At 34.5% G+C, this 18,617-nt stretch overlaps 1 protein-coding gene across 5 annotated transcripts in view; it reads left to right on the top strand.

The window, feature by feature from the left end:
- The window catches only part of Ehbp1 (EH domain binding protein 1), a 270,123-nt gene that overhangs the window by 242,816 nt on the left and 8,690 nt on the right, over window positions 1–18,617 (top strand). For all 5 annotated transcript variants that reach the window (XM_048352600.1, XM_048352599.1, XM_048352602.1 and 2 more), the window contains one exon: window positions 18,512–18,611. In XM_048352600.1, the coding sequence (XP_048208557.1) occupies window positions 18,512–18,611 (100 nt within the window). The remainder of the gene's footprint in view (window positions 1–18,511; window positions 18,612–18,617) is intronic.

Raw genomic sequence — 18,617 nt, forward strand, 5'->3', positions numbered from 1 at the left:
TTTAAGATTTCCTCACTTACATGTTTCACTTATTGAATCATGTAAGACTAGGGAAGCTTTACTAAATGTTGGCTTTTTTGTAGTCTTAGCTATACATGATGTTATTTTTACTAATCAGTTTTTAAAGCAACTGAGGAAACAAGCTGACAGTCAACTTTTAAACACTAATTTCTAATATTAATTCCTAATATAGAATTTTATACATAGTACTACATAGTTGTAATTGTATGCAAATATGAAGGATCTTGAGATCATCTATTTGTGTTTTTATTTTACTGGTAAAAACAGTGAAGATGCAGTAACAGACTGGCACAAAGCTATAATTAGAGCAAGTATTTTTCTCCCATTCCAGAATGTGTTTCTTCCTCTAAGCATGTTGTTATACAGCTCATTTAAAAACAAAAAATTCAGTACCTAAATATTTCAAGAAAACAGTCCACACTTTTAAATGTATCTTAATTACTTTGGGAGATAGGGTAATAGCATAAAATGTGTAAGGTGTTGATGCTTAGTACCACCAAAACAAAACAATGCACATAGAAATAAATAAATAAATAAAACATTGGATCATTTGCTATAGTTTATTCACAGCAAAGTGAATTCCTAATTTTTAACTCATAAATAAATTAAGAAGTTATATTCTACTTATGTAGAATAAGTGCTTCATAGTTTAGACTAAATGTTACAGAATGTAAAATATTATCTCTGTGATAAGATAGATTTATGTATTTATTTATGATCCTTTCAGGAAAAAAGTTTTAATGAAACAATTTGAAGCTGATAATTGATTTCTAACATTTCTGTGGCTTCAGGTTTTCTGTTAAGTAAATATTTATATACTTAAAGTATTTGTTGGAATTATATTATAGCCTCATTGCCATATGGCTTAAAATCTTTAGTAAAATTATTAATTTACGTCTTGATTCTTTCCACTTATTTTTCATGCTACCTATGTACACAATCTCTGTTTAGCTTGCTAGTATAAAATCTAGAACATTTCATTGTAGTAGTATGCAAATGTATTTACATAGGAATAACTCTATAGTTTCCTTAAAGAGGGCAACAGAATTGAAAACTGAGGCCAACAAATAAATGAAAGTTCCTCTAAATCCACTGGATAATAAAGGCAGTGTTAAGGCTAACCATAGTGTTGAACTAAACAGAGGGATTACTCCTGGGTTTTGCATCAGTTGTTTTCTGCCGGGTGGCCTCACTTGTCAAAAAAGAAAGGAAGAAAAAAGAAAGAAAGAAAGAAAAAAAGGAAAAAGAAGAAATTTAACGGGCAAACATTCACATGGGCACATTGAGAAAAGAAGTATTCTTAATTCCATCAAAGCTTAAAAAAAATGAATCATTAATTTATTCTCACAACGATTGTTGGCCATTTGTGAAAAACATCTGGCCTTTAAGTCATAGAAAACTAAGCACCAGTATAATTTGAGCATTGATAAATAAGCTTCAAGTTTGATATAATCTAAAAAAGCTGTTAGCATGTTTGTTGCTATCAAGCTGTAGATGCATCTGTTTACTTATAATGCTTTAACTCTGTCTTTATGTTTTACTTTGAAACTATTATAAATTCAAATTTAATGTGCTTTAAAACTTAAAGAAATTTAATTTACCAACTTCTGCTTTTTTACATGTCTTTCTACAGTTCCATAACAGCAATCTTGGCATTATCAGTCAAAAGTATTTCTAATAAAGTCTAAATTCAAGAGAGTTTTTAAAAGATTTTGGGGAGACACCTTGCTTCCTATATAGCTAAGCAAATCGCTAAAATATTTGTTTTTAAACTGAATTTAAATACTCTAAGAACTCTTATCAGATGATTTTATTTAGGAAACTTTGGCAGAAAAATGTATTGAAGAAGTAAATAATTGTGCAACTATATTCATATTGCAAAGTATAAACTAATTTAATTACTATGACTATATTAACATCCATTTTAACTTAAGCTGGATATAGAACAGATCACTTGGGTTACATTTATGTACTAAGTTTCAAGCTAACCAAATTTCACATTCTAACACTATGTAGCCACATCATAGCAAAAAGTTATTGATAAATGGCAAGTCTATTTTTGTTGTTTTAATAATGAACTTTCAAGTTATAGAAGAAAGCCAAACCTAAGCTTTAAGGAATGAAATTTAGAGCTTAAATTAGAGACATGAAAAAGTTACATATCATTGTAATTAGACATTAACATGATATGAAGAGCTCATATACAAAAACTACTTTAGTCTAATGGTTTTTCACTGTGAAAGCAAATAAAACATGATATAACCAAATGCTTCGTTGTCAAAAGCTTCAGGAAGAAATAGTTCATTCTCTTACAATCAAATTGCTTTTCTGTGTTTGGGTATTTTGCTTTGTTTTGTTTTGTTTATGGTACTAAGGATCAAACCCAGGGCCTCCGAAACAGTAGGCAAGTGTTCTGCCACTAAGCAAAATCCCCATTCCTATCAAACCCCTAGTCCTATTAAAGTATTTTAATTTGATTACTCATATACTGTACTTTATTTACCATTGTTCTTGCTTCCATTGCTTTTGCTTTTTGTGATATTGGAGTTGGAACTCAGGGCAAGTACTCTACCATATGAGCCATGTTCCAGTCCTCCCTTGGGATTTTAATAAGTTAGAATTGACTCTAAAATAATGAACCATAAGAAGCACTTTTTTGCGATAAGTATTTTTAGACATTACTTCACTTATGCCATAAATATTGTAACAAGATGACCATGTTTCCAAAGTGCACATTGAAAGCAAATCTGAAAACTTATATGCCATATGTACAATTCACTTGTTTAGCCCTAATTTCAGAGGCTCTGATATTCAAAGTACTGCTAGGATACTAGAAATGAGAGGAAAATCACTTAAAACAGCTTGTGAAATATAATGTTTGAAATGGTTCTTTGAGAATGTGCAGATTATGGCTTGCATAGGGACTGCTTCCAGCTCTCTGGGAAAATGAGCTGTTGACATTCTTTTGGGTCATCATCCAAGATAGGAGGGCAATCACAAGGATTTAGATAAATTCATCCCCAAAGACCTTTATCCATTTCATTGCAACTTGGAAACATTCATGTTGAATAGTAGCATTAATGTAGCCCATTTAGCTCTTCAAAGTAAGTCATACATTAAATAAAGCAAAGACAACAAAAGATGATAAAAGCAAATGAGTAAGGTAGCAACTTATTTGTCCTAAGAGATATTCTTTATTTACATAATTTTTAAAGCACAAACCATGTTTTTCTTTATATTAGGTTCAAAGTTAAATTAAAATCTTATATAGTTAGCATTAAGTTTTTGAATTTTAACTAACTGAACCAGTCTCTGTGCTACTTGTTAATTGTTTATGACAAAGAGCTCAAGTTTTAATGTTTAAATTTTTGTATTTTAGAAATAAGGGAATTTAGATTCTTACTCTCTTTGGACTTAGGTAATAGGGAAGGCGAAGTTGTGATAAAGGTTATACACCAAGAGTCACACACATGTTCTTCCTTATAAATGGTGGAAAAAAAACCACAAAACTTTTTGACTCAAACTGGAATGATACTATCTAGGGTTGAACATGCAGGAAAGGTTCCCACAATGCATTGTGCAAACCTAAGGTTAACAAATACCCTGCTGCTTTGAAACACCCCCCCCCCAAAAAAAAGACAAAGGCACAATGAAATAGAAAGCTTACCACCGGTAGCTTTCAAAACGACAAACTAGGCAAACTATACATCTCCACCACTCCAATTTTGTCAGAATGCTAATGAGCTTGCTCTGATCTTTACTCGGCTTCCCGTGTTTTCTACATCTTCAAGGACCACATGGCGCTAGCAAAATAAAGACAACTAAATGAGAATTTCGAATGCTTTTTGTGTTAGGACCTGGTGCTTTTCAGCAGACGCACTCGTTGAATATTCTCAACTTAAAAGAGTACAACAGGGGGTTGGGTATGAACTTTTTAACAGGAGGAAATTTGAACAAAAGTAAATTAGTGAGATGAGGAAAATATGAGAAAAATTTCTGATTAATTTCCACTCCATAATATCAATGACACCTTCAGCCCCACTCATACTCTGCTAACAAGAGATGCTGATAAAAGATGAATGATTCTGTGTTGTTCACAGTGAATGTTTAGTGGTTTTTTAATAGCAGCATTCTACATAAAAGGCACCAGGAAGTACTCCGCATTAGCAGTTGAGATCACTAGTTAATAGGATGATGTCTTTTAGCTTTTGTCACAAGATTATTAGAAAGGATGGGTTTCTGTTCTCATCATTGCATAGTTTGGAGTGCCTGTTGAGTACAAGTGCTAAAATACAGGTTTCTCAGTATTGTTTCACATGTAAAGCAAAAAGCCTTTTAATGCAACACCTTTTTCCTTTTTTACCAGGTGATTTTGTTATTGATCTCTAATCTGCCCCTTTAGCTGTATTAACTGCTTGAAGTGTTCTGCTTTTCACTATAGCCTTGATGCTTGCTATTTGTGCCTATAAATTCATTAACATTAAACAAGGTCTATAGAGAGCATTAACTTCTGTGATTTAGAAAATGTTTGGTTATACGCTTTTTATGATTTAGGGTATAGAAAACAACAAAGTTAAGATGGTTGAAGTATATGCAATAGAAATTTATTCTTTGGGAGACAATTACTATATGAGATTTTAATTATATATTTGTAAGGGACATAGTTTTCACTATCTCCCCTTATCTACCAAGTACTGTCAGTCCCCCATCTCTTCCCATACCCATGTCTAGAAGAGGAAAAATGAACATCAAAATTGGTTTGAACTGAAAAGTTAAACTGATTCTGTACAACTAATAACCAAGAAAGGAAAGAAAAGATTAAAAAATAGTAGCACATTTCAGCTTTGTAGAGGAAATTTTTGCCATTGTTTCTCACATTTAACATCGACCTTTGATGTTTCTTTGAATTTTGTTCTGAAAATTGTATTTTATACTATACTTTTTTCACATATCTTTTATGAAATATTACCTCTAAAAATATTATAATTTATTCCCACTTCTAACAAAATGAAGAGAAAAGTCCAACAGTAACAAGAATAACTTGGATAACTACAGTTAAGAACATCAGGAAAATGTAGAAAATACATTGTAAATAACACAACAGTTTCTTATACTTGGTAATTTAGTATTCTTAATCTCTTACTGTGATATTTCTAATAGAGGTAGGAATTAGAATTCATGTAGGAATATGTCACCATTTTGTAGATGTTCTACTTTATAATGAAAATAAAATGTCTATTTTCACACAAATTATAATGACAAAAGAGGCCATTGCTTTTGAAAGTATACATTAAATTAAAATACCTGGTTTTGGTGTTTGGGCTACAAAACTAAAAGAAAGACTTGTCAGTAGTTTTTTCTGTAATGTGACAAACCAAAAGAAAAGTAGAAGCCAGTCACTGGTGGCTCACACCTGTAATCCTAGTTACTGAGGAAACGGAGATCAAAGGATCAGGGATCAAAGCCAGCCCAGGCAGGAAAGTTCTTGAGACTCCAATTGACCACCAAAAATCCAGAAGTAGGGCTATAGTTCAAGTGGTAAACTGCCAGCCTTGAGCACAAAACTTAGGGACAGTTCACAGGCCCTGAGTTCAAGCCCCAAAACAAGCAGAGAGAGTGAGGAAATCTGGTGTTATAAAGTGAATAAAATTATCTCTAAGGTTTGAAAATATTGTAAACCTAGCATGTTTTTCACTAAAATCATTATTACTAACACTTTACATGGCACTTAGTCTGTGTCATCATAAATAAGCCATTTTAAATAAAAGATAATATTTCATGATTGAAATTTTTCTGTAAATTGAGTTTTTCTGCACAATTTTCAGTAGCAGTGCACCACATCCTTTGATAAACTCTGAGTTGACAGGATCCATTCCTTTTTGGAAGTAAAATATTGGTACATATTTGTTAAATATAGTTTTGTAGGCTTCTTTTTTGTATCTGTGTGTTTCAACTAGGTCAGGATTTTAGTTAGTTTTATATTTCCTGACACCAAGAATGCAAAATAATATCATTTTCTTATTGCAAGCTGTGATACAATGTGATGTAATTCTATTCTAGCTTAGAATGCAGAAATGGAAGTATATAAGCATATAAGAGTATGTCAGACAATTGATTCTGTCCCATGCTTGATTAGCAGAATGAGAGGCAGGTAGAAAGAACAGTGGAGAACCAGAACAGTGAGCAAAGGTCCAGCTTTCCAAAGTTCCTATGTGAACTTTCTCTTAAGTGCCCTGTGTGTGGACTGTGTGTCAGGCCATATGTCTTCCATTGATTTTGACATAATTACTGGAGAAGCACTTTTTTTTTTAAATTAATCCTAAGAATACTTTCATCTGAAAACAGAGACTCAGCCATTCCTGCTGCTAGGTGAGTTGAGACACTAGTTAGTTGGAAAGATGATAACCAATATCCTACTCTAATACTGTGCATATTCATCCCTGCTTAACATGATAGATATGAGCCTTAGTTTCCACTATAGTAGAATGAGAACAATATGGCCTTAAACATAAAAATTGAAGCCTAAAGCTGGGTGTTGGTGGCTCACTCTTGTAATTGCAGCTACTGAGCAGTTCAAAGTCATTCAGGCAAGAAAGTCTAAGACACTTACCTCCAGTTAATCAGCAAAAAGCCAGGAGTAGAGTTGGGGCTTACGTGGCAGAATACCAACCTTGAGCAAAAAAAGCTAAAGTACAGTGCTCGGGCCCTGAGGTCAAGCCCCAGGACTGGCAAGAAAAACAAAAAGGGTCTGAGAGTATCACCAACTGGTAAAGTACTTGCCTATCGTGCATGAGGCCCTGGGTTTGAAAAAACTAAATACTGTGGGAAGAAACTAGAGTTAACTCTCAAACAGTGAAACTTGTTTGTATTTTTTATGCCTTATGATTTTGATTTTGTTCAACAAATATATTTTGATATATAGTACACTATATGTGTGTGTGTATGCACATTGGTTAGTAAAAGTTCAGACACACTGAGTCAAAGTTGATATTACATGTCAGCTAAGGGCTAGAGATATGGTCTAGTGGTAGAGTGGTTGCCTCACATACATGAAGCCCTGGGTTCGATTCCTCAGCACCACCTATATATAGAAAAAGCCAGAAGTGGCATTGTGTCTCAAGTGGTAGAGTGCTAGCCTTGAACAAAAAGAAGCCAGGGACAGTGATCAGGCCCTGAGTCCAAGCCCCAGGACTGGCAAAAACCAAAAAGAAGCAAAAAAACAAAACATGTCAGCTAAGAGAATTTTGAGAAATAATAAGATATCATTGCACAGTACTGGCAAATAGCATAGGAAAAGCTGAATGTTACCTAATATTATTTATATGATTCACTGAATACTTAAATTTGTCAAGATCTTATATCAAAAGTGGAACTGACACATCATGATCAAGCATCAAATAAAATAGTTATGATAATAAATATTCTTCTTTGAGTTTCTACATTTTATTGTTGTACAAATATATTATAGTGAGATTTCATTATATGAAAATAATAATGAATAGACAATGTAAGGAGTAACATTTCTTTTAAAAGGTAAGTTTAGAAGGTACTTACTAGTTCTTTTCTTAAGTTTTTATACTTTTAAGTTTTTTTAATTTGTTATTTCAGGGTGGAGAAGTAGTTACAGTGGTAGGAGATTTGTGTATCATGTACCGGGTCCTGGGTTTGAGCCCTAGCACCGTACTACATTAAGAGTATTCCTAAATACTTCCCTTTCTTTTTTCTTCCACAGTTACAGGAAAACTAACATATTTTGAGGTGTTCTTTATTTTCACAATTTGTTCAGTTAATTCAAAGATCTGTTTCTACCTACATTTTATTATTTGGAATGTTGAAGAAAGAAAATTTATAAATTGTGCTTAGAAGTAAGAGCACTTTCCTGTTACTAAACCATTCTAGTTTATGCAATCGCTTTCAGAACATGAGGTTTTTAGACAGCAATCTCTGGGTCCGAAATGCAAAGAGCCTCATAGGGTTCTCATTTCTGACATTGTTTCTTATCCTCTTAGTGCTCATTGTTTGCTCCAGCTTTATACTGTATCAGTTTTAAGTTGAATTTTCTAATCTGCTGACTCAAGTTTATTCATTTATACAGAAAAAACAAATTATATAATTTCTAGAAATGATTCTTAGAGGGTATTTTCCATTACTAGAAAATATGAATTGGAAGTGTAAATAAAATATATGTTTTGAACCTAAAGACATATCCCAACACCAGAATTTTCTATCTGGAACATGCCTATTGCCTAAAGCAAAGCATGTCCTTACTCAAAAGTGTAACAAAAAAATTTAACATTTAAAAGAGTAGAAATTCTAGGAAAATGTGGTGGGTTTCTTTTCTCAGCAACTATCTATGAAGTAAAATTTAGGCATTTGAACTGATTTGGCAGCAATATATTTTTCTTCTGAATGTGAAATTAAATGTGTGTAATGTCATGCCAATGCTAAAATAACATGTTGTACATGGAATATCACCCTTTCTTTTTATGAAAAATTAATTTGTTTTTTGTGAAAGACCCAAGACAGTGGTTCTCAAACTTTGGTACTCATAACAAACCTGATGATGATGGTATAATCTAGCACTTCAGAGGCTTATGCAAGGAGATTGAGAGTTACAGGTCTGAGCTACATAGCAAGACGCTGTCTTTAAAAAGGGGAGGGGGAAGGAGGGCATTAAATATATAGCTTTCTAGACCTTGATTAAAGATTCTAATTTAGTGGATCTGGAATGGAGCCCATCTTCTAGGCAATTCTAAGACAGATTATCCACCGACTATATGTTTGAGAAATATGGGGCCAAGAGATGATAAACATGACAGGTAGGTTTAAGATTATAGACTTTTTTTATAATTATTACTTTTTTTTTTTCCTATTTTGAGGCTTGAACTCCAGAGTGCCTCCCTGGCTGGCTCTGAGCTGGCTCTGAGCCACAATTTTCTATCTCAGCCTCCTGTGTAACTAGAATTAAGAATATACAGTTTAAAATCAATAAGATCCCAGCTAGAATGTTGTTGCCTTGGATGAATGACTTCATCTCTCTGAGCCTTATTTCCTCAACTGTCTTTAAAAATAGAGAAAAGGCCAGGCACCAATCCTAGCTACTCAGGAGGCTGAGATCTGAGGACTGAGGTTCAAAGCCAGCCTAGGCAGAAAAGTCAGTGAGACTCTTATCTCTAATAAACCAATCAGAAAAACGGAAATGGTGCTGTAACTCAATTGGTAGAGGCTTAGCTTTGAGCTGAAGAGCTCAGGGACAGCGCCCAGGCCCAGAGTTCAAGCCCCATGATGGGGGAGGAGTGGGGGGAATAATAATGCCTGTTTCAAGATATTGAATACTTGTTACTTGTTTCTACTTTTATTTTAACTTTTTCTTAGCTCCTGATATGAATATATCCCATTCTGGGACTCCCCTTTTCTTCCTCTCTTCCTTTCTTCTTCTGCCTCCAAGAAATGTAAGTAGAACAAGTTCAGGAATTTGACACAGACAGGAAAGCTGTTCCAGGTGCCTGCTAATGACTCACGCCTGTAATCCTAGCTACTGAGGAGGCTGAGATCAGAGAGTGACAGTTCAGAGTCAGCCCAGGCAAGAAAGTCCATGACACTCCTGTCTCCACAATTGAGACTGTGCTTCAACTGGTGTGGTAGAACACCATCCTTGAGTGGAAAAAATAAGGGAGAGCACCTTGGCTCTGTGTTCAAGTCCCAGTACCACCACAAACAATCAAAGACTGAAAAGTTGTTTGTTGTTGCTAGTATTTAGCCAACCGGTTATGTATTAAAAAGTAACTGACATATTTGCAGTTACTTCCTAAGAAGGAAGCCTCAGGAATGTTGCTAGTCCTTCAATCTGTGTAAGTTTCATTGAATTGGTATACTAGTTGTATGAGTTTTGTAAGTTACATACAAAAACAAACTGAACTTGTGTGTTTCATTTTGAGAAATTTATTTTAGGACATTGTGTAGGAGGCAACTTTACAAATTCCTTTCTCCTCCTCTGTTTCATCTTGACACTATGCTAAGAAGCTTAAGCCTGATTTCACAATGTGATTTTACAAAGAATAACATCAAAGATGGATAAATGTATGTGAGTTGCCTCCTCAGTTGAGTCAAAACCAAGGTAGTTTATGGAAAGATACAAACTCCTAGGTTTTCCAAATGAAATTTTTCTGTAAAAATACAGATATTAATATATAGAGATAACTAGATGTGTCTGATAGGTCCTTCATCTTGGGAATGAAACTTCCCGATCAAATAGCTCTCAGTCTACCTTTTGTTGTTATAAGGGCTTACAGAGTTCTGCTTATATATCACTGTTCACTCTATTGCCAGATCTTTTTCTATTGGGCAATAAATTATATCTCTTAGTTATGGTTTTTAATACTTTTCATAGGTGTTCTTTAGATGCTTTTAGATATTCTAGTCATTATATCCATTCCCTAACCCCACATATCACTTTTGTACTGGAATATAATAGGTACTCATTAACTCAAAGGAGCTATTTCCTTAGGAAAAGTTTACAGATGAAAAATGGTTGGGTTGATATGTTTTTGCATTTTCCCCATCCTGTTTTAGGGATTCAACCTGGAACTCTGAGCATGCTAGAAAAGCACACTATTACTTGAGCCACACTCTCTGCTCATATATACATAAATATAACATACATATCTATTTTGCTTTTGAAATTGGGTCTTTGCCTTGAGTGGCCTTGAAATGGAATTCCTCCTTGAAGTGGAATACCTCCCATCGCCAAAGAGCTGGGATCACAGGGTATACTATTATGCCCAGCTAATTTGCTCTTTTTTGTTTTGTTTTGCCAGCCCTGGGGCCTGAACTCAGGATGTGAGCACTGTCCCTGAGCTTCTTTTGCTCAAGGCTAGCACTCTACACAGCACCACTTCTGGGTTTTTCTGTTTATATGCTACTGAGGAGTTGAACCCAGGGTTTCATGCATTCTGGGCAAGCACTTTCCAACTAAGCCACCTCCCCAGCACCTAATTTGCTCTTAATACTGCTAATTAATTTTTAATGTGTATAGAAATTGTGTTCTGTAAAAATTTGGTATTTGGAAGAAATTTTTACAGAAAGAAAAATTAATCACATATTGCCTTAAACTCTTTCTCTGTATATATGTAGATATATAGATATATGTGCTTATAGTTATTTTCAAAATTAGGTATGGTATTATGTTCCTTTAGTTCCAGCTATTCCCGAAGTTGAGGCAAAAGGTCATTTGAGCCCAGAAGTTCAAGGCTAGCCTGAGCAATATACCACATCTCAATTCTACAACTCAGAAACAAGACTCATAGTCCTAATGGAATTCAGTGGACTTTGCTATCAGTATAAGACTATACTAATAATGGTTCTTTCCTCTTTTGTTTTAAATGTCCTCTTAAGTTTCTTCTTTTGTTAGGTTTTCCTCTTTTGTTGGAGTGGGAGACAGTATGTGAAAGTATAATATATAAAACGACAGATTATCTGCCTTGTCCCCTGCATTTGTTGAGTGACTATATGCTGCTTCTCCATTCTTTACCCATTCCAGAGCCACCTAATGCTGTATCTCTCATTAATTCATTCTGAATTAATAGCAATTTTTGATAGCCAAAGCTAAAAATGTGTCAAGTACCATAGAAGTACTCATAAGCGTCTTAATTTCTCATGAGACTAAAGGGAGCCCAACTTTAATGCTTTTAATACAACTTGCTCTTACTTTATTTTTTTGCAGTCCTGGGGCTTGAACTTAGGGCCTGAGCACTGTCCCTGGCTTCTTTTGCTCAAGGCTAGAGCCACAGCACCACTTCTGGCTTTCTCTGTTTATGTGGTACTGAGAAATGGAACCCAGGGCTTCATGCATGCTAATCAAGCACTCTACCACTAAGCCACATTCCCAGTCAGCTTTTACTTATTTCATTCTCTTGCTGTTTTGTTTTGTGTATGTGTGCATGCCAGTACTGCAGCTTGTACTCGGGGCCTCACATTCTTCAGCTTGCTTGCTTTTTGCTGGTATTCTACCACTTGAGCCATGCCTCTAGTCCAGCATTTTCTTGGTTAATTGCGAATAAGAATCTCATGGATACTTCCCTGTGCTGGCTTTAAACTGAAATGCTAGATCTCTGCCTCCTGCGTGGCTAGAATTACAGATGTGAGCTACTGGTACTTAGCTCAAGAGCTTATTTTAAATTAAGAGGAAAAAAAAAGATTAAATAGAGCTGGGGACCAGTGGCTCATACTGTGGCTACACAGAAGGCTGAGATCTGAGGATCAGAAGGCTGAGATCTGAGGATCACCATGCTAACCCATCCTGGCAGGGAAGTCCGTAAGTCACTTATCCCCAATTCATCACCAACAAACTGGAAGTGGAGCTGTGGCTCAAGTGCTAGAGCTTTAGCCTTGAGGAAAAACAAAAACAAAAACAAAGGTAAAGGATAGTTCCCAGGCTCTTAGTTCAAGCCCCAGAACCAACTCAACACACACATACACACAGATTTTATGGTACCAGGAAAGATGTACCTTCTTAGAGGTGAAATAAAAACCACAAGTCTTTAAGAAAACAAAAGGAAAACAGACATATAAATCAGATTGTCTTAAAGTTAAGGTGAAAACTTAGTTTTATGATGTTTTTATCTGTAATATATTCATTTATAATACTGTAGCCACACCTCAGCAGAAGGTTTGTCCCCATATGGTGAAGTGTACTATTCTGCTCTGAACTCAGATTTATTACATGTGGTTTTGACCAAGAATAGTCAAAATATAATAGCAAGAAAAAAATTTTAATTCCCATGGGTGAACTCTGCAGTTCAGTGAGGGGGAGATGATCTCAGTCCGTTCCGTGTTACTGGCAGTTGAATTTAAATCATTGTATGATCAACCAAGTGTTTCCTTCCCCTTAATTTTGTGAAAACATGCCTCCCAAAGAGCAAATAGCGCCCAATAATCATGATACAAGATATGGTCATTCCCTCAAGCCAAAAAGAGCATGTAATATGTTTAAGTGGTACATTGAAAATTTGAGATTTAGTGAAGGTGGCATGTCTTTAGCAGAAGTTGGCCAGCATTATGGGGGGAAATGAATCAAACGGTACAGACCCCTGTGCAGCCTGAGCATTCCTGTATTTCTGTAGCGGTGGTCTCCTTGGAACTGTATGCCCCTGCAACAAAGGTCTGCTGGAGTGCATATATAGGGTGGTGAACTCATTCATTACTAGAAACCAGAGGTTCTGAAAGTGAGTGGGGTGTGTGTGTGTGTGTGTGTGTGTGTGTGTGTGTGTGTGTGTGTGTGCACGTGACATGCATGTCCACATTGATACTAGGGCTTGAACTCAAGATTCTGTGAGCTCAGCACTAAGGATGCTGAGATTACACACACATGCTATCATGTCCCACTTAGAAGTACTTTTGAGTCTCCTTCCCATGGCCTGACTGTGAGAGGGCTCTAGAATGAGTAGAATACAGTGGAGTCTGCCTGGTACAGTCCTGAAAGGGGCGGGGGGGGAGGACTTCAGGAAAGGGGTGCTCTCCATCCATGAGGGCAGTTCACAATTCAAGTTTTCTCCTGATAACAGATGCCTAATTGATTTTCCAAGTAGGTTACTATCTGTTCTATGGAATGATGCCTGTGTCTCACTGTATTTTATACCATTTTACAAAATATGTTGCATATATTTTTAAAAACAAATTCATCTTTGGAGAATTTCAACTTCTACCAAGTGCCCACCTGTAGGGAGTAAAGAGTCATTCACTCTTTGAAATTTTGGTCATACTTTAAGGCTCTTAGCTATAAAAATGTTATAGGTGCAACCTCATGCCATGTATAATTTCCTTTTTTAAATATCAGTCTGTCAAGTAGGACATAGCTTGGTCATGGAGAACATACTTGGCCCTCCCAAAGCCCCAATTCTATCCCTAGCATTACAAAAAATAAAACCAATTTCAGAATTTCTGCATCACTTTTATTTAATTCATGTGTGTGTGGCCCCGTGTCTGAATACTAAATGAAACCACATACAAGTCCTTGGATATACATAAAGTAATTCCTAAAAGAAATTTTATCTAAGTTGTTTTCTTTTGTTTTTTTTTGCAAGAGTTAGAATAAAAGTGGTTCTTGTAGTCACCTAACATTTAGTAAATGTTTACACTAGATATGCATTATATGATGTATTCTATTAAATAGTTTTAGTACCTGGGAGAAGTAATTCAACTGTATAATATTTTTGATTTCTTGGTAATTTTACAAATAATACTCTAGCTAGAATAACTGGCTAAGAGAAAAAGCTGACATGAAGACAAATCTGGGTGCCCATTGCATATGCCTGTAATCCTAGCTACTCAGGAGGCTGACATTTCAGGATCATAGTTTGAAGCCAGCCTGGGCAGGAAAATCCCTGCGACTCTTATCTCAAATTAGCCAACAAAAAACTGCAAGTGGTGGTATGACTCAAGTGGTAGAAGGCTAGCTTTGAGAGGGATGCGGGGGGAAGCTAAAGGATGGTTCCCAGACCTTGAGTTCAAGCCCCAGGACTAGCACCAAAATAAAAAAATAAAATTGTGATTTCTTTTAAAAATGACACGTCTTTAAGTAAACAAAGTAAAACACGTTTATAGTCAGATTGTCTTAATGTTAAATTGAAAAAATTAGTTTTATTATGCTTTTTAAATTTTTTCTTGTTATTTTCAAGGTAATGCACAGAGGGGTTACAGTTACATAAATTAGATAGTGAGTACATTTCTTTTTGAAAAGTGTCACCTCTTCCCTTGTTTTCTCCCAGTTTTCCCCTCCCAACCCCTCTCCCCTACTTCAATATAGTGTCTATTCAGTATGATGTTTTTTATTGGCAATAAGCATAAGGTACTATGTTTTAATATATAAAGAAATATCTCAGCCATACTTTCACATTTTAGTAACTGTATACTGAACTTTAGTATTTAGTCATTTTTATACTAAAAATATCTTGAATTTTTCAGATGATGAAACTGATAAAAATTTGAGAGGAGGGAAAATGATGGGAGAAATGACACTGCCCAAAGTGCATTGTATTCACAAATCGACATGTTGAGTTGAAACCCCTTTTACAGTTATTTAAAGGCAATAAAAATAAATACTAAGAACTAAAATAAACAAATTTAAGAAATGTCACTATTGGCTCTCAGGTGTAAAAATGTGGTTGTAATTACAAATTAAAGATAATTTTGAAAGAGAAGTAGTTAACCAGGTATAGTTAAACAAGATTAAATGATTTATGGCCATTTTATAATATAATGACAGTCTTCATTTTAAGCTACAATGTAAAATGCTTTATTCTGAGATTAGGTATTGTGGCAGAAGCTAAAACTGCCTTTTTTATAACACTGCCAGAATACAACCTCTTTTTCTTTTTTCACTAACAAGACTGCTTTACCACCACAGCCCACTCTAAGTAATTAAATCAATCCTTTGTACTTACCGTATTCTCTTCTAGTGACGGTACTAGATCTGATTATATGCTTCATGCATATTCAAAGTGCTGCACTGACAGCTCTTTAATGAGCTCTTACTTAATCAGTATGAACAATGTTCATCTTGTTCTTTTTTTCCTCCTGCATTAGAGCTACGAACAGTTGGGAAAAATGAAACATCCAGCATTCATTTGAAAAATATATTGTACTTTGAAAAGTGTCTAAGCTGAGGAAGTTGCATTCTGCCCTTTAAAAGTCTGATGGACAAATTGGATTACTAGTATTGGATTAAATAACAAATGGTTAGAGGAGAAATGAGAAAAGCTCACTGTGATCACAGGCTTTAATATTTTTTGTTACTTATAAAGCTAAAGGGGTCTTTAACCAGTTATTAAAGTCAGGATTAATTTGTAATGGTTCAGCTTACTGGCTTTTAAAAGCCTTTTAAATTTAAAAATTTTTAAATCTCTAAAAACAATAGTGTAATGATGCCCTAGAAGAAACTTTAATTTTTTATTACTAGACTAGGTATACATTTCCATCATTATATATTATTGTCTCTGATAGGCTTTTGCAATACAGGATTGATTTGTGGCTTAATTTAAATAATCTATATAGCAATGTATAGTGTGTTCTTAAGTATTTATTGTTAGGTTTACTTCCATTTGAAACATGACACTTTCATTATTAGCCATTTCCTAACAATAAGGGAAGGGGTATCATTGTTTCTTACCCAGAAATCATAGGCATGAGTTAAACTGAAAATAACACAGTACCACATCAATATTGTTATACTCAAGGAAGTACTGTTCCATTGAAGAAAATGATGCTAATTTAAGAGTAGGCTGGTTCTACTATTGCTTGAAAGCCTCAATTATAGGTTAAGTTAAAATCAAAACAAAGTTTTAATATGTCTATATTTCTAGACCCTTCTAGGCTATGAATACAAGAATCAGCTCTTTAATCAGAAAATAAAATATCATAAAATCTACACCTATTAATATTGCACACATGTGTCATTTCACTGATCAAAAAAGCTTTCACCAGGGTACAATTGGCCTTTTTCCAAATTGCAAGCTTTTTCTCAGCTTTTTCTTTTTACTCTTTCTTCTTTTGTTACTACCCAGGGATTTGTGCCTATCGCAGCCTGTATCACATGACCAGTGTCAAGACATCACATGGTCCAAAGTGAATACAAAACCAGCTACCCTAAAGGAGAGATTAAGAATACTGTAAAACAATAAAGACTTTTGTTCAGACTCTAAAAGAATCTATCTTAAGTCGGCTTCATACCACTCGGTTCTACCAGAATTTAATGAAGGCACATATCCTCACTATTCTCCCTAATGATAAACAACAGATGACTGTTTTATAGGGGTATTAGAAATTCATGTTTTTTCTTCTGTACACAGACAAGTTTTTTATATTCTATTCTATTTTTTTAGATTACTTCCAATTTCTATGAATGCAGAAATCGTTTTACTACAGTATGCCCATGATTTATGCAAATTAAAAAGAATGAAGTTGATATCTGGACAGAATGAGAAAATAAATCATTGGCCAATGTACATCAGCTCAGTGATGTTAAAGAAACTTGTATGTGTGTATAGATACAGTATGTATGTGTGTTTGATAGACATCTGTCTATGTGGTTTGGAAGGAAACATGCTAAACTGTAATAGTACTTAATTCTAGAAATGGGACCTAAGGTAGAGAAGTGAAGAGCATAGGGTTGGTGAAATAAGACTTTATTTTCTTTTTTTACTCAGTAATATCTCTGTATTATTCTTTTCGTTAAAAAAAATGTACTCCAAATAATCAAAAATTGTAAAGTACTATCTCATGTAGAAAATAAATAAAACTTAGGGAATAATCTTCTAGCTGGGATATTTAATTTTTACTAAATTTTTAATCTTACGAATGCTATACAGAACTTGCACTGGTAATATTAAATAATAGCCTAGCAAAGCAATAAAGGAGTCATGAGTGAAATCCAGGGGAGGAAAAGCCAAAAGTCAAGGAGTTATAATTTTGACTAGTATAATTTAAAAGAGGAAAAGGGAAAATGTGAGGAAAATCCATATTTTCTTAAGTAAATTGTGGCCTACTTTTGCATAAACAATTCCAAGTATATATTATTCTGTATTTTAATTGTAAATGTACTAGCCTTTGACAGGCAACTGGCAGACTGATATAGGTGATAGAATGGGTATGACTATTAGTGAATTTTAAATATCTCTGGTATTTAATCAGTAACTGTGTAATCTAAAATGTTAGATTGTCTCTTTATTCAACTGTGTTCTGAACACTATATTCATTGGGATGTATTTCATTGCACAGAGAGAAAGACGCAATTTTGTAGTCCGGCCATTTACAGTTCATTTAATAATTTAGAAGTGGTTACCTTAGTGGGGTTGATTAGTTGCAGAATGGGGTGTGTGTGTGTGTGTGTGTGTGTGTGTGTGTGTGTGTGTGTGTGTATACATACATACACACATATCTTTCATATTCACATAGCTTTCATATATACCTTTCACATATAAATGAACAGGTGAATATGAATAGATCCTATTTTACTTTGGAGTAGGAACATTTTTTAAAGTAAGTTATGAGTGGAAGCTTTCATACAATCTCTGGACTCCTCTGATCTTCTTAGTCTTATGGGTCTCGTAATGATGTTTTAATGTTTTTTTTAAATCATGACTGTATGTCTGTCAGCATTGTGAGTTCTTCATTGAAACATAATAACAAGTCAGCCTCTGGGGAGGATTTATAAGGTGGAACACCTTGTTTACAGTACTTAGTGTTAATATGATCTATAGGAATGTTCAGGGAACTGAGATAAACATTGCTGAATAGTACCAGCTTTAGACGATTGAGTTATGAGTTTTTAAATACTGAATTCTTTCAGACCTTGAACTTCAGTCTTACAGTGTAAGGAGTGAAATATGTAGTACTGAAGTAGCTAAAATATTGTTCATGTTAAAAGAATTGTGCTAAATGATTATTTGACTTGTAAAATGTCATGTAATAAGAAATGACTCTTCCTGAACTATAGGAAGGAACACAGAAGAAGAAGAAGCTATGATGCAAGAATGGTTTATGTTAGTTAATAAGAAAAATGCCCTAATAAGAAGAATGAACCAGCTCTCTCTTCTGTAAGT

The sequence above is a fragment of the Perognathus longimembris genome, chromosome 8 (assembly GCF_023159225.1).
Source record: "Perognathus longimembris pacificus isolate PPM17 chromosome 8, ASM2315922v1, whole genome shotgun sequence".
Taxonomy (NCBI): Eukaryota; Metazoa; Chordata; class Mammalia; order Rodentia; family Heteromyidae; genus Perognathus; species Perognathus longimembris.